Source organism: Sus scrofa, chromosome 7, assembly GCF_054392235.1.
Source record: "Sus scrofa isolate SSC_HxYL_T2T_F1_AM1 chromosome 7, Sscrofa_HxYL_maternal_Yorkshire_Landrace_v2.0, whole genome shotgun sequence".
Classification (NCBI taxonomy): Eukaryota; Metazoa; Chordata; class Mammalia; order Artiodactyla; family Suidae; genus Sus; species Sus scrofa.
In genome coordinates, this window is record NC_139389.1 from 38,388,877 (window position 1) to 38,403,303 (window position 14,427).

General features: G+C 57.5%; 1 protein-coding gene and 1 long non-coding RNA gene across 11 annotated transcripts in view; both read left to right on the forward strand.

Annotated features, from left to right (window-relative positions):
* Positions 1 to 665: 665 nt before the first annotated feature.
* LOC146401504 (uncharacterized) lies at positions 666 to 10,683 on the forward strand. Its single transcript, XR_014810060.1, has 5 exons — positions 666 to 772; positions 2,739 to 2,851; positions 6,818 to 7,134; positions 7,997 to 8,077; positions 10,209 to 10,683. It is a non-coding gene; the product is annotated as an uncharacterized LOC146401504 (long non-coding RNA).
* Positions 10,684 to 13,508: 2,825 nt separating this feature from the next.
* ITPR3 (inositol 1,4,5-trisphosphate receptor type 3) overlaps positions 13,509 to 14,427 on the forward strand; it is a 65,413-nt gene continuing 64,494 nt past the window's right edge. For all 10 annotated transcript variants that reach the window (XR_014809918.1, XR_014809916.1, XR_014809915.1 and 7 more), the window contains exon 1: positions 13,509 to 13,892. Coding sequence is in view for 2 of the 10 variants with exons in the window: in XM_003128345.6 (XP_003128393.1) it covers positions 13,804 to 13,892 (89 nt within the window). In the remaining 8 variants the exon portion in view is untranslated. The remainder of the gene's footprint in view (positions 13,893 to 14,427) is intronic.

Sequence of the window (14,427 nt, forward strand, 5' to 3'; positions counted from 1 at the left end):
TGGAGGGAGGCCTGTGGGCTCCCTGGTTGCGCATAGACTCCTCTCTGCCTTCCCCCTTCCTAATGGACCCCCAGACCCGCTGCCAGCCACACCTGGGCTGGAGGGGGTCTCCGGGCCGCCCCCTGCCCCGTTGCCTCCTGGGTGGGGCCAGCCAGCAGCTCCTGGGCACCAGCAGGCAGCAAGTGAGCCACTTGGCCGCTCAGAGAGAGCATCTCATCCTCGGACCCCACAAGGTTGGGGCTACCGGGGGTGAGGGGAACTGCTCCTCTCTGCTCCTCTTCCCTTGCTGTCGAGGGAAGCTCATGGCTCCTCCTTGTCCCCCCCACCCCCTATTCCTACAAAACTAGGGGTAGGAAGGTCCAAGGCTGGGGGGCGATGACAGCTGGCTCCTGGACAGCTTTCTGTGGGCCTGGCCTGAAGCTCACAAGTGGCGAAGGCGGGGTGAGGTGGCCCAGGGGGAGGGGAGGCCCAGGGGCAGGGGCAGAGTGCTGGGCGCAGGCTCGCTGCCCACACGGAGACGTGCCGGGTGTTCCTGCAAGGTTTTGAGGGGACCCTGCAGATGCATCTGTGGGTCTGATCTATGACGGGGCAGGGTTTAGAGTTGTCTCCTCCTCCCCTCCAGCTGTGGCTCAAATACTTATTAATCACCTACTCCATCCTGTTCTAGGCCCGGGGAACAGAGCAGGGAACAACATACAAAACCTTCATGGTTCTGAGCATTTGTTACTGCTGCTGTCGCAGACCTGGAGGGACAGGTACTATGAGGAAAAAGGTGAGCCTGAGTCAGGGGTGCTGCTTCAGAAAGATGGGATGAGAAAGGACTCTCTGAGGAGGTCAGGAATTGAGTCAGGAGCTGTGGGGATGTTGGGGAAGGGCTTTCCAGCAGAGGGAACAGCAAGGGCAGATGCCCTGAGGCAGAGCAGGCCTGGGGTGTTTGAGGCACCAGGAGATTGTGGCAGAGCAGAGCCAGGGGGAGGAGGAGTAATAGGGGTGCGATCCGGAGGGAGGGAGATCATGGTCTTTGCTGATCTCGTTTTGGGGGGTTATTTTATCAGACTGAGGAGTGACCTGATGTGGTTTACATTTTAAAGTCTCCCTTGGGAGTCCCCTCTCTGGTACAGCGGGTTAAGAACCTGACTGCGGTGGCTCCGGTTGCTGCAGAGGCATGGATTCAATCCTCAGCCAGGTGCAATGGGTTAAGGATCCAGTGTTGCCACAGTTGCACTCAGATTCAGTCCCTGGCCTAGAACTTCCATATGCCATGGGTGCGGCCATTAAAAAATAATAATAAAAATGTGAGGAGTTCCCATTGTGGCTCAGTGGTTAACGAATCCAACTAGGAACCATGAGGTTTCAGGTTTGGTCCCTGGCCTCCCTCAGTGGGTTAAAGGATCCAGCGTTGCCGTGAGCTATGGTGTAGGTCCAAGACGTGGCTCAGATCCTGGGTGGCTGTGGCTGTGGCTGTGGTGTAGGCCGGCGGCTACAGCTCTGATTAGACCCCTAGCCCGGGAACCTCCATATGCCATGTGTGTGGCCCTCAAAAGACAATAAGTTAAGAAAAAATAAAAGAGCTTCCATTGTGGTGCAGTGGAAATGAATCAGACTAGGAACCATGAGGTTGCAGGTTCAATCCCTGGCCTAGCTCAGTGGCTTAAGGATCTGGCGTTGCCATGAGTTGTGGTGTAGGTCACAGATGCAGCTCAGATCATGTGTTGCTGTGGCTGTGGTGTAGGCCCGCAGCTGTAGCTCTGATTCAACCCCTAGCCTGGGAACCTCCATATGCGGCAGGTGCAGCCCTAAAAAAAGCAAAAATAAAATAAAATGAAAATAAAATAAAAATAGGAGTTCCTGCTGTATCTCAGTGGGTTAAGGTCATGATATCTGTATGAGGATGCAGCCTTGCTGCAAGCAGCAGTGTAGATCACAGATGCAGCTCGGATCTGGTGCTTCTGTGGCTGCGGCATAGACCTCAGCTGCAGCTCTGATTAGACCCCTCACCCAGGAACTTCCACGTGTTGCAGGTTCAGCCTTAAAAAGAAAAAAAAAAAATTTTGTCTCCCTTGGGAGCTCCCTGGTGGCATATTAGGTTAAAGATCTGACATTGTCACTGCAGCAGCTTGGACCACTGCTGTGGCAGGGTTTGATCCCTGGCCTGGGAACTTCTGCATGCTATGGGCGCAACCAAAAAAAAAGTGAAAAATAAAAGTCTCCCTAGGCTTTTGAGTGGGGAAGAGACTGCAGGAGACTGCAGGAGGCTGTGGGGTCCTGCTCTTCGGCCTCACTGGTTGCTGTTATTATTACGAAGGGGGTTTGAGGGTTGGGTGGGGGGTTCTTTACCACTAGAGATCGGCCCCTGGACCCGCAGTGGTCTACCAATCCTCACCCGGAGCCCAGAAGGGTGGGGAAGGTGAACCTCGGGCCTGGAGTCTGGGAGGGCCTGAGGGTCTCCATGACTTCAGCTGAGGAGCGCTTGGCACAGGCAGGGCCTCTGTGTACAGATCGCGGCAAACACGTCCTGGCCAGGACAGCCCCGCCACCCCCACCACCTGAGGGTGGCCGCAGTCTGCCGAGATGAGCACGTGGGCGAATCCCCAAACCTTAGGGTGTTTCCAACTTAGCGCGGAAGGCTTGGGTTGAATCTGTCAGGAGACCGAGGGTGCCTGAATCTACAGTGGGGGGCGTGGAGTAAGAGCAGAGCCCTGCAGGGACACTCAGAGCCCTGTGTCGCTCTGACATAGGTGGGGAGAGCACAGAGGAAGGAGCCAGGAATTTCATGGGAGGAATCCGGAAGGCTTCCAGGAGGCGGCACCATTTGTGACTTTGGCTTGCAGGAGATGGAGGAATTTGACAGGTGATGTAAGGGGAGAGGGCACGCCTGCCGGCGCGGGGTGGGGGGGAGCACTCCGTGGTTCCGGGCAAGTGTCCAGCCTGCACCAGGTCCCCACTAGCCACTTCTGACCCGGCCAGAAACATCGCAGACGGCCCTCTCCTCGGTCTCCTCGCTCAGCCCGCCCGTGTGTGTTCAGTCTTTGGCTCCCCGCGGCCCATCCTCTTACACCTGCACTCTCCGCGCCTTTGCTGGGGCCCAAATCACAGCCTCTCCGAGTGGCCGCACCTCCTCCCGCTCTCCTCCCGCCCCTGCCTCCAGCACGGCTCGACCCTGGAGCCCCCTCTTCTGCTGTCCTCACAGCGCGGGCTCTGGGACTAAGGATGCACACGTCGTCCTGCTTGCCCCGACCACGGGCCGACACGCCTTGAAGGCAGGCCCTGGGGGCGGTGTCCGGCTGGCACAGGGGGGGCTCAGCACCAGGTGCTGGGGGGGAGGGGCTCAGGGGCGGAGCTGCGGAGCGTGGGGAGGCGGGGCCTTGTTGTGTACGGCGGCCCACGCCCACCTGCGGGCTCTTCACCTATCCTGAGGGCCTTGGGCGGGGGCGCTTGGGGCTGTAACGCTGGGGGAGGGGTCTGGTGAAATCCCTGGACCTGGGAGGTGGGGGGGCGGGGCCAATTAGGCGTCTGTCCCCCTCGTCATCGCGAGGGTATGTGAGCCCCGGCTGGGGCGGGCCGCAGACGGGAGTGGAGAGGATCCTGGGGCAGTGGTTCTCAGCGGCTCTGTCTGCCAGGAGATGTGATGTCTGGAGATTGTGGTTTGTGACCGGGGTGGGGGTGGGGGGGTGGATTCTTCTAGCGTCTAGGGGTAGAGACCTCTCTAGGATCAGTCCTTATCTTTATTAAAGGTTATTGGGCAGTTCCCACTGTGGTGCAACGGCATAGACCGTGTCTCTGCAGCGCCAGGACACAGGTTCAATCCCCTGCTGGCAACAGTAGGTTAAGTATCCGGTATTGCAGCTTAGGTTGCAACTGCGGCTTGGATCTGATCCCTGGCCAGGTTAACGCCATATGATGCAGGGCAGCCAAAATAGAAAAAAAAAAAATCTTTGGGAGGATTAAATGAGTTAATATATGTTCAGTGTTCAGAAAAGTGATACGGAGTTCCCGTCGTGGCGCAGTGGTTAACGAATCCAACTAGGAACCATGAGGTTTCGGGTTCGATCCCTGGCCTTGCTCAGTGGGTTAACAATCCGGCGTTGCCGTGAGCTGTGGTGTAGGTTGTAGACGCGGCTCCGATCCCGCGTTGCTGTGGCTCTGGCGTAGGCCGGTGGCTACAGCTCCGATTAGACCCCTAGCCTGGGCACTTCCATATGCCACGGGAGCGGCCCAAGAAATGGCAAAAAGACAAAAAAAAAAAAAAAAAAAAAAAGAGAACTTGTCCGGGGAGCCAACACCGCCAACCCAGCCGTGCCTTTCCATGAGTCCAGCCCCCAGGCAGCAGCTGACAGCCATTCTGGGACAGACCCCCAGTAAGAGCCTCCTAGCCGGGCCCTCCTGAATTCCTGACCCACGAGATCCTGAGCAAAATGAAATGGCCCTTGTTTTGCTCAACTAGATTTTTGATAAAATTTGTTTCTTTTTTTTCTTTTTAGGGCCACATATGGAGGTTCCCAGGCTAGGAGCTGAATCGGAGCTGCAGCTGCTGGCCTACACCACAGCCGCAGAAACACAGGATCTAGCCTTTTCTGTGACCTACACCACAGCTCACAGCAATCCTGGATCCTTAACCCACTGAGTGAGGCCAGGGCTCGAACTTGAATCCTCATGGATACTAGTCAGGTTTGAAACCACCTGAGCCACAAAGAGAATTCTTTTTTTTTGGCCATGCCCCTGGCATGTGGAAGTTTGCAGGCTAGGGACTGAACCCATGCCACAGCAGTGACAATGCTGATCCCTAACCAGCTGAGTAACCAGGGAACTTCAGTTCCCTCTTTTAGGGTCATTTGGAGATTAAAAGAGCAGATGGAGACAGAAGTGTTAGAAACTGCTAATTCTTATTGGCCGTCAGTGGGAACAGTGTGCGCTCTGGGTGTGGTCCCGACTGCAGGTCTGAACAGGTCCTGGAGGCAGCCTCCCAGCTCCCACTTGCAACTCAGGCCCTGAGGGCAGGAAGCTGAAGGAATTTCATTAGTCTGGAACCCCTGAATTTGGATTTTCACTCAGGCAGCGTGCCATATTCCTCTTTTAAAGAACCCTTCCACCTCTGGCACCCAATCCCTGAACCTTCCAGCCCCAACAGCCAGGAAGTCCTCCCTGCTGTCTCTCCTCTTCCCCTCTTGCTGTGCATTTTGTCTGTGGGGATGAAGGGGGAGCTAATGAATGGTGGTGCTGGAATCCAGGCAGGTGCAGCCTGCATGTGGACCCCAGGCTGTGCTGCCCAGAGGGAAGCTGTCCTAGGCACAGAGGCCCTGCACCCCCCAGGATTGAGGGAGCCGGGCCAGGCCCCTCAGGAAGGTGGGAAGGCACTAGGTGGCAGCTGGAGGTGGAAGCAGGAGGCACAAGCTACAGTGGGGGGTCCCAGAGGCACCACTGGGGCAGGGTGTGTGAGGAAAAAGGGGCAGCCCTCTGCCGGGCCTCAGTCCTGAGGAACAAGCCCTGCCACGTTTCCTGTCTGTGACCCTTCTGCAGCGGGAGGCCTAAGCCACACTCTTGGATTTTTACTCAGCTTGCCTGACCTCAAGTCCTACTGCTGTGGCTTATTAGCCATGTGACATCGAGCAGGTCCCTTCATCTCCCCAAGCTTTCTTTATCTGCAGAGGGAGACAGATGCCTAGCTACATGAGCTGCAAGGTCTGCTGGAGGCTGGTTTTCCTACCCAACCATCTTCGCCTCAGCGCCCTGAGTCTCTGGTCTGTCAATGGGGCCAGGACTGAGGGCCGACCAAGCGCAGATGTGGCCACAGCGCCACCTAGGGGCGGGCACCCTGCGGGCGGTGGTATCACTACCTGCTCCCTTTGCCTTGGGGGCCTCTTCTCTGCTCCTCCAGCCCACCTGGGAGTGGTGATGATTGCCAAGAGAGTGCAGAGTGACTGCTAGGCCAGTCCCAGGCTGTGTCTGCTGAGGTTCAGCTTGGTCCAACTCTCGTCTGTCCGGTCTGCTGGGGGGCAGGGGTGGGAACCACAGTGACCCCATCCTGCCTGTATGGGACCCAGCACCCCGCACAGATTCAGTCAGTGTCTGTCAGGGGGCCTGCTGCAGCCCTCCTTGCTGGATGCTAGCCCTGAAGGCCCAAGGGTGGCTTGTTCTCTGAAGACCAGGAGGTCCCCTTCCGGAGGGGCCTGCCCAGCCTCCAGGGCCCAGGCCCGAGGGTTCTCACAGCAACTGGGCTGCCTTGGGAGGCTCTGGTGTCCTGGTGGGAGTGGGGACTGTGCCTGTCTCTTCCTGTGGGTCAGGAGCTCCCTGGGGTAGGGGGAAGAAGGGGCTGATCTCAGCCTTGGAACCCCACCCCCCAGCTCCCCATCTGGCCAGCAGCCTCCCCCACTGCCCCAGGACAAGGGCCCCAGTGTCTGCTCAGCTCCTGGGCAAACAGCAGGCCTTTCTCTCCCTTTCCCCTCCCAGAGCAGAGCGCCTTGACCGTGACCCCTCCCTGCCCCTCTGGGAAGGGCCTGGCACACCCCTCGCTGCAGGACCTCCTCCTTCTGAAAGATCCAGAAACAAAGGCTGGCAAACCCGGTGTAGGAGTGGGTCCTGTCCGGTGTATGAACCCCTACATTTCAGCCATTCTGAGCTGTGGCAGGGCAGCCCAGGCAAGGGCCAGCTCGCCAGGCCTGCGTCCTGCCAGGGTGGGTGTGGGGTATGGCTGGAGGCCAGGGCCCAGTGCAGGTGGACTTGACGGCATCCTGTTCTCTCCTGCCGGACAACGCGCTCCTGCCTGGCCCTGGCCCGGGGATGAGGGGAGGGTTCTCATACTGGTCTCCTTTCTCAGCAGGGTCCTGGCTGAGTCCCTCCTCCAAGCCCACCTCCCTTGCTGGCAGGTGAGGTGCAGAGGCCTGTCCACCTTCTCTCCCAGCGCAGGGACACCTCCAGTCTGGAGAGACAGAGTTATCAGAAGCCTCCCTTTGTTTCGGGGCGCCTGCTGGGGTCCTGACCTGAGCATCAGGATAGGAGCAATTGCAACTGCACAGGCTGAATGGGACCTCTGTCACACCCTCTGCTGTAACCTCTACTCTCCTCAACTCTGACTCAGCCCTGTGGCGGAGGGCACATGTAGCCCAGCCAGCTCCCCAGCACTTCCTCCTCCGGCCGGTGGGTGTCAAGGCTACTCAGTAGCTGATTATTCTATCAGGGAGGGACTGCTTTGTGGAAACCTCACTAAAATCTTGGTCCTCAGAAATATCCCCTCCTTGGTCATCTCAGCAACCAAAATTCCACTATTAGATTCTCATTTCTTTAGATCTATAAGCACTTTATTGAGAACCCTGAGGACTATGCAAACAAAGACAGTTAAAGAATATTTGCTGCTTGAAGAGTTCCCATCACGACTCAGTGGTTAACAAACCGACTAGTATCCATGAGGACACGGGTTCCACCCCTGGTCTCACTCAATGGGTTAAAGATCCAGAGTTGCCATGAGCTGTGGTGTAGGTCACAGACCCGGCTCGGATCCTGCATTGCTGTGGCTGTGGTGTAGACCAGCAGCTACAGCTCTGATTCGACCCTTAGCCTGGGAACTTCCATGTGCTGCGGGTGCGGCCCTAAAAAGACAAAAAACAAACAAACAAAAAAGGAATATTTGCTGCTTGAGCTATAATGTTTTACAAAGTAGTTATATGCTGGATCATCTCCCCTCACCCCTCCAGATCCACTGTCCACTCTTCCCTGCTCGGCGGTGTCCCGGGAAGCTGACCTCTATGGCCTGAATTACCCAGACTCCCTTATCCTCTGAGCCAGTGGGAGGCGCTGGGAAGAGACTGGAGGGCAGGAGAGAGAGGTTGGGTGTTCCGCTGGCTCCCTTTCAGGCCTGGAAGGTAGCATAGCAGCTCTCTGCAGTTCCCAGCTCTAGGGCGCTGCACCGCCCCTGCCTGGGGCCCTAACCCTGCCCTCAGCTCCTCAGGTCCATCCCCTCATCAGCTCCCGTTAAGCACCACCCTCCCCTCCCCTCGGACAGGTACTGCCAGGTGCCCCTCAGGGTCTCTCCAGCGCAGCCGTCGGTTCTTACTTCGCACCGGGAACCCGGAGGTCCAGAGAGGTGGGCGGCGGGCTTCTCGCAGAGCTGGCAGGGGGGCGGGGGGCGGGGCTGGTGGTCCCGCCCCTTTTCTGCTTCCCACCGAGTGTGAGGGTGCCTGGGGAGGGGGTCATGCATGTCAGCCTCAGGGCAAAGGAGGAGGAGAAACTTCAGCCCCCGGGCGGGGCGGGGGGCTTCTCCGAAGTTAGCAGTGGCGGGGGTGGGGGGATCACTCTTTCTTCTGTGACCAATGGCAGTGGGGCAGTAGGTGCTTTGATCCCTTTCTTCACAGGCCAGGACCACGTGTTGGAGTTAACTGGCTGCGTTCCTACCCTGTTTCCTCTTCTGTCCCTTGCATGTGCTAAGTGGTCAGCAAATGTCTGCACTAAATAGATAGGGCATTGATGCCCGGGAGAAGGGGCGGGGGAGGGGCAGGTGGACAGAGCTCGTTCTGTCTCCCGTCGGGCTCCCTTGGGGGGGCGGGGGCACGTATGTGAGTGTGAGTGAGGGCTGGAGGGGCCAGCAGCCTTGGCTGTGGCTAAGCGGTTACTGTGGGCTGGGTGCCCGCCCCGGGCAGCTTATGGCATGGGGAAGGAATTCTGCGGGAGCCCCAGCGGGCAGTGGGTGGGGTGCCTGAGTGACCGGGCTGGGTGGCTGCTGCACTGAGTCAGCCCTTCTGGCCGCCCCCGCCCGGCCCCACCCCACCCCACTGTGAGGGGCAGAGGAAGCCGGGGAGAGCTCCCTGTTATCTGCCCAGACCACAAGATGGCACAGCTAGTTGGGGGGGGGGCAGCGTTCCTGCCCCTCCCAGTCAGAGCCAGGGAGGGCCAGAACTAGCTTACCGAGCAGTCAGGCCAAGGCTGAAATCTGGAAAGTGGCATGACCTCTGTCCACAGGAAGGACCCTGAGGCCCAGAGAGGCTTGTGCCTCTGCAATTCCTAGAAAGTTGACAGTGCACCTGGCCTGTGACAGAGTAATTCCTCTTTCCGAATTCACACTCTGGAGCAGTTTCTCAGCCTTTGGGCAGGTATCCTCAGGCACACACTGTGACCCAGAATACACACACCACACACTCAGGACATGCACACCTTTCACCCTAAAAGTGACCCCCATGACATGTGATGCATGTTATTATCTAATCAATTTGGAGCTTTTTTTGTTTTTTGTTTTTTAGGGCTGGAGGTGCAGCATATGGAAGTTCCCAGGCTCCCTAGTCAAATTGGAGCTGCAGGTGCCAGCCTGTGCCACAGCCATAGCCACGCTGGATCCTAGCAGCATCTGCAACCTACACCAGAGCTTGTGGCAATGCCAGATCCTTAACCCACTGAGCAGGGCCAGGGATGGAATCCGCCTCCTCACGGATACTAGTTGGGTTCGTTTCTGCTGAGCCACAATGAGAACTCCAAGTTGGAGTTTTTAAAAATTATTTGTCTGGTCTTTTTAGGGCCGCACCTGCAGCATACAGAGCTTCCCAGGCAAAGGTTGAATAGGAGCTCTAGCTGCTGGCCTACACCACAGTCACAGCAACACCAGATCCAAGCTGCATCTGCAACCTACACCATAGCTCACTGCAACACTGGATCCTTAACCCACCGAGGGAAGCCAGGGATGGAATCTGAGTCCTCATGGATGCTAGTCAGATTCGTTTCCTCTGAACTTGGGCGTTCCCATCGCTGTGGCTGTGAGGTAGGCTGGCGGCTGTAGCTCCAATTGGACCCCTAGCCTGGGAACTTCCATGTACCATGGGTGCGGCCCTAAAAAGCAAATGAATAAATAATAAATAAACAAAAATGCTGAGCTTGGAGTTCCCAGCTATGGTGCAACAGGATTGGAGGTATCTCTGGAGCGCTGGGACACAGATTCGATCCCTGGCACAACTTAGTGGGTTAAGGATCTGGCGTTGCCACAGCTGCAGCATAGGTCACAACTGCAGCTCGGATCTGATCTGTAGCCTGGGAACTCCATGTGCTGAGGCGCAGGCAAAAAAGAAAAAAATGCTGGTCTTGGAGTTCCCTGGTGGCTCAGTGGATTAAGGATCCACACTGTCACTGCTGTGGCTCAGGTTGCTGCTGTGGCACAGGTTTGACTCCAGGCCTGAGAACTCCTGTATGCCGCCCCCAAAAGTGCTGATCTTTACCCACTAAATTTATTTCAGGATCCACGAATACATCTGAGTTCATACTTTGAACAACATTGTCCTAGAGACATTCCTGTGTCTGCACAAGGAGACAAGAATGTTCACTGCAGCATTGCTGTAACAGCCAAGACCTAGACAGGGCTTTCATGGTTGCTGAGAAGACAGATAAATAAATTGTGATGTGGTCAGGAAGTGGACTGTCACAGCTCTACTCGCACCAAAGGATACAAGCGCTGGGTGATACTGTGGTGTAAAAGGTAGAACCCTGCAGGGTGCTGACATACTTGTTTATGCATATGGCTGTGCGGTTCAAGCATAAAACCCGCAGGAAACCATACCCCCCAAATCAGGTCGGTGGTTATCTCTGGAGGGAGGGGGAGGGGAGTGCAGCTGGGGAGGAGTGCGTGCGGTGCATAAGGAGCTTCAATTGAAATTTGTTTTCATTTTTTAACTGAATGTTCAAGATTTAATTAAAAATGTATATTGGAATCAAGTTTTGCAAAATATTAAGATCTGACAAAATTGGAGGAAAGGTGCAGGACACTCACTATATTTCTTATGTATTATTTTAAATTTAACATTTCTTTTTTTGCTTTTTTTTGTATTTTTGTCTTATGGGGGGGGTCACATCTGAGGCATATGGAGGTTTCCAGCCTAAGGGTCCAGTGGGAGCTGTAGCTGACAGCCTGTGCCAGAGCCACAGCTATGTGGGATCTGAGCCTTGTCTGCGACCTACACCACAGCTCACGGCAACGCCAGATCCTTAACCCACTGAACGAGGCCAGGGATCGAACCCACAACTTCATGGTTCCTAGTTGGATTTGTTTCCACCGCACCACCACAGGAACTCCCCTAACATTATTTCTTAAAATTTTTCATACTACTTTAAAGATTGCTGCTCCAGGACATCAGAGAAGGAGACTTTATTCTACCCCTGGGAATAGAAAAAGGGGGGTGGGGGGGGATCCCGAGCCTAGGTACAGAGGTGGGGAAGTGAGACTGAACACGCTGTCCTTTTTTTTTTTTTTTCCCCTTTTTTAACCTCCCTGTGGTATATGGAAGTTCCCAGGCTAGTGGTTGAATCCAAGCTGGAGCTGCCTCCTTACGTCACAGCCACAGCAAAGTGAGATCTGAGCCACGTCTGTGACCTACACCACAACTCAGGGCAACGGTGGATCCTTAACCCACTGAGCAAGGCCAGGGATCGAACCCGAATTCTCGTGGACACTGTTGGGTTCTTAGCCGGCTGAGCCACAATGGGAATTCCACTCAGAATGTTCTAATCTGAAGGTCGAGGGACAGCCAGCAGCATGTGCTTTGGAGATGGGCCCGACCTCCTCCACCTCCTGGCTGTAAGACCTTGGCTGAGTTATGGAACCATCTTGAGTCCCAGGGGAGGAAGGCTGTGGACCCCTGAATGTGCCTGTGCCAAGGATGGCACATGTCCAGGCTATAGTACAGACACTGACAGGGTGTTTCCAGCCCACTGTCTTTATCATCTCTGTCTGGGGAAGGGGAGAAGGCAGTTGGGCTGAGGCTGGTGGCTTGATTGGAGCCTGGTGCCCAGCAGAGGCCTGGCACAGAGTGGGTCCTTAATAAATGCTTATGGAACGAACGCAGAGGTTTCCCTTCCCTCTGCAGGAAACACCATGGAGGCCTGACCTCTGGGAGCAAGTGAAGCTGTTCAAGTGGCTGGCTTTTCCCAGTTGGGCTCCAGGGGTGGAGAGCTGAGGCTTCAAGGGCAGTGTGAGGCAGTGGAGAGAGAGCCAGGCTGGCAGTCAGGGGCTGGGGGTTGAGGACTGGCCTTCTGGCCCCAGTTGCCCTGAACCTGCTGCCTGACCCTGAGGTCAGCTCTTTTTGGCAGAGTGGCCTGGACGAGGTTTTTCCAAGTGCAATTTGCAACCCATTTGGTACATTTAACAGAACAATTTAGTGGTTCACAATCAGTATTAACAAAACAAAACGAAACATAACACAAATAGAACAGAAAAATATCGGAGTGCAATCACGGGTCATAAGGGTAAGTATTGTTTGTGAAACTATTGTTTGGCTTATATATAGAGAAGGTGGGACTGGCCCGATGTAAAATTTATTTGCTACGGTGCCTCCTGGTGCAAAGATTGTAAAACATTGAGCTCAGCAATGGAGTTCAGAGGTGGCCTCCTCTCCCTCGAGGATTCTGGGGGTCTTTGTGGACGAACCACACTCCAGGGGCTCCTCTCCCTCCCGTGGGTCAGCAGCTGTCTCTGCTCTATGCCTCACCCCTCTCGGGTCTTTCTTTTCCTGCTTCAGTCCTCAGTCCCTACTCCCTTTCTCCCAGGGACCAGCCCCCCTTCCCATGAAGTCAGGGTGGGGGTGGGGGGCGTCGGAGGGATTGAATGGGGGTGGCAGTGGGCACTCTATCCCAGATGCTAAACTAAAAGGACTGGTAAGCAAACACCCGGGAACAGAACATAAAGTGGGCGAGCCCGGCCGTGCGCTGGAGGGCAGGACTTGGTGAGCAAGAGCTTGGCTGAGACACCGCAGCGGGTCACTCCCAGGGGGCCGGCACCGGCCTTGGCAAGGTTGGCGCTCGTGTGTGCTATTAACTAGGAAGGTACTTTCACTCCTGCCACCTCCCCCCTTGGAAAAAAAAAAAAAGGAAAGAAAGACAGAAGGAGCCAAGAGTTCCGGAGCCAACTCCTGGAGAGGGAGCGGCTGAACTGATTCGGAAGCTGGATCTCTTTGTACACAGGAATGCGGAGAGAAAAAACAAAACCCACCCCATTGCTTCACTTCCCCTCCGAGCCCGAGCACTTTCTATTGTGCAATGAAAAGGCTTTTCACGTTGAGAAAAATGAATCCCAATTTGCGCTGCGAAGTAATGAGCGCGCCTCTCCGCTCGAGACGGCTCTCAGCTGGGCGCGGAGACGGCGCAGTGGCCGGAGGGCGACCGCGGCCGGGGCGCTTCGGAACACAGCCCCCGCGCGCGGCTCGTGGTGGAGTCCCCCTTCCCCGGGCGGCGGCGCCGACTCTCAGCGACCCGCGGGCCGACGCGGAGAGTGTGGAAGCTTCGAGGGCGGAGAGCCCCCGCTACAGCTGGGCCTCCCGGGGATGGCGGGTTGGCGAGTCCGGCCGGACACTCGCCAGAGCTGGGACTCTGTCCCGGGAACCCTCGGAGTCTCGCGGGGCGGGCGGCCCGGCCCGGGACCCGCCAGGGGCGCTGGAGGCGGGCGGGCGCACGTGGGTGCCGGCGGGCGGGCCGCGGCGGGGTGCGGGGGGCGGGGTGTGGCTTCCCCGCCTCCCGGGCGAGATTTGCATGTGTGTGTGGCGGCCCCAGACTTCCTGCTCTTTTACGCCGCAGGTACGCGCGGGCCGGCCGGCCGGGCTGGCGGGCGGCGGTGCGCCGAGACGCGGGCACCTCCTCCCCCGGACACCAGCACCGGCTCCCGGGCCGTGCCGCGCCGCCTTCCGCCCCGCGGGCTGCTAGTCCGCCCCGGCCGCGCTGAGCGCCCGGCTCCGAGTTGGGGGCGCGCCGCTCTCGGCCTCCTTGGTCCTCTCGGCCCTCTGCCCCAAGCCTGGCCGCGCGCCCCTGGGCGCCCCTACCGCCTCGGCTCCCCGGAGGGCCGCAGCCATGAGCGAGATGTCCAGTTTCCTCCACATCGGGGACATCGTTTCCCTGTACGCCGAGGGTTCCGTCAATGGCTTCATCAGCACTTTGGGGTGAGTGAGCCGAGTTCAAGGGGGTGCGGGCGGGGAGGGGGCGAGTGGGCTCCCATGCCAGTTGCGTGCGTCCTGCCGCCTCCCTCCGACGGAGGACCTGGGCGTCCCCAACCTCCAGGAGCTGGGGAACGGCTCGCCTCCTTTTAGAGAAAGGAAGTGAGATATTTGCCCAGGTAGGAGTCGGGCGCCCTGCCGGAGCTGGCGGGAGGCGCCCTCTCCGCGAAGCCGCCACTCTCGCGCGCTCGCCTTTCTTCAGAAGGGGCGGGGACGCCGAAACTTCCTCTGCAGGTGGTCCCAGTGCGGGGGGCAGGTGGGTGGCTGGGGCTTCAGCTGAGGAAAGGCATCCGGGCCTGGACGTGACCAGCTCCGGGGTGGGGCGGAGCTGCGGGGGTGGGCGGCTCACCCCGGAGCCCTCTAGTTATAGACCCGTCGCACCTTTGAGGGGACGCAGTTTTTCCTCCCAGGATTTCCCCGTCCTGCCCCCGCCCCCCGCCGCCGCCCCCCGCGCGCCAGGGGTATCTTCCCAGCCCTTCTC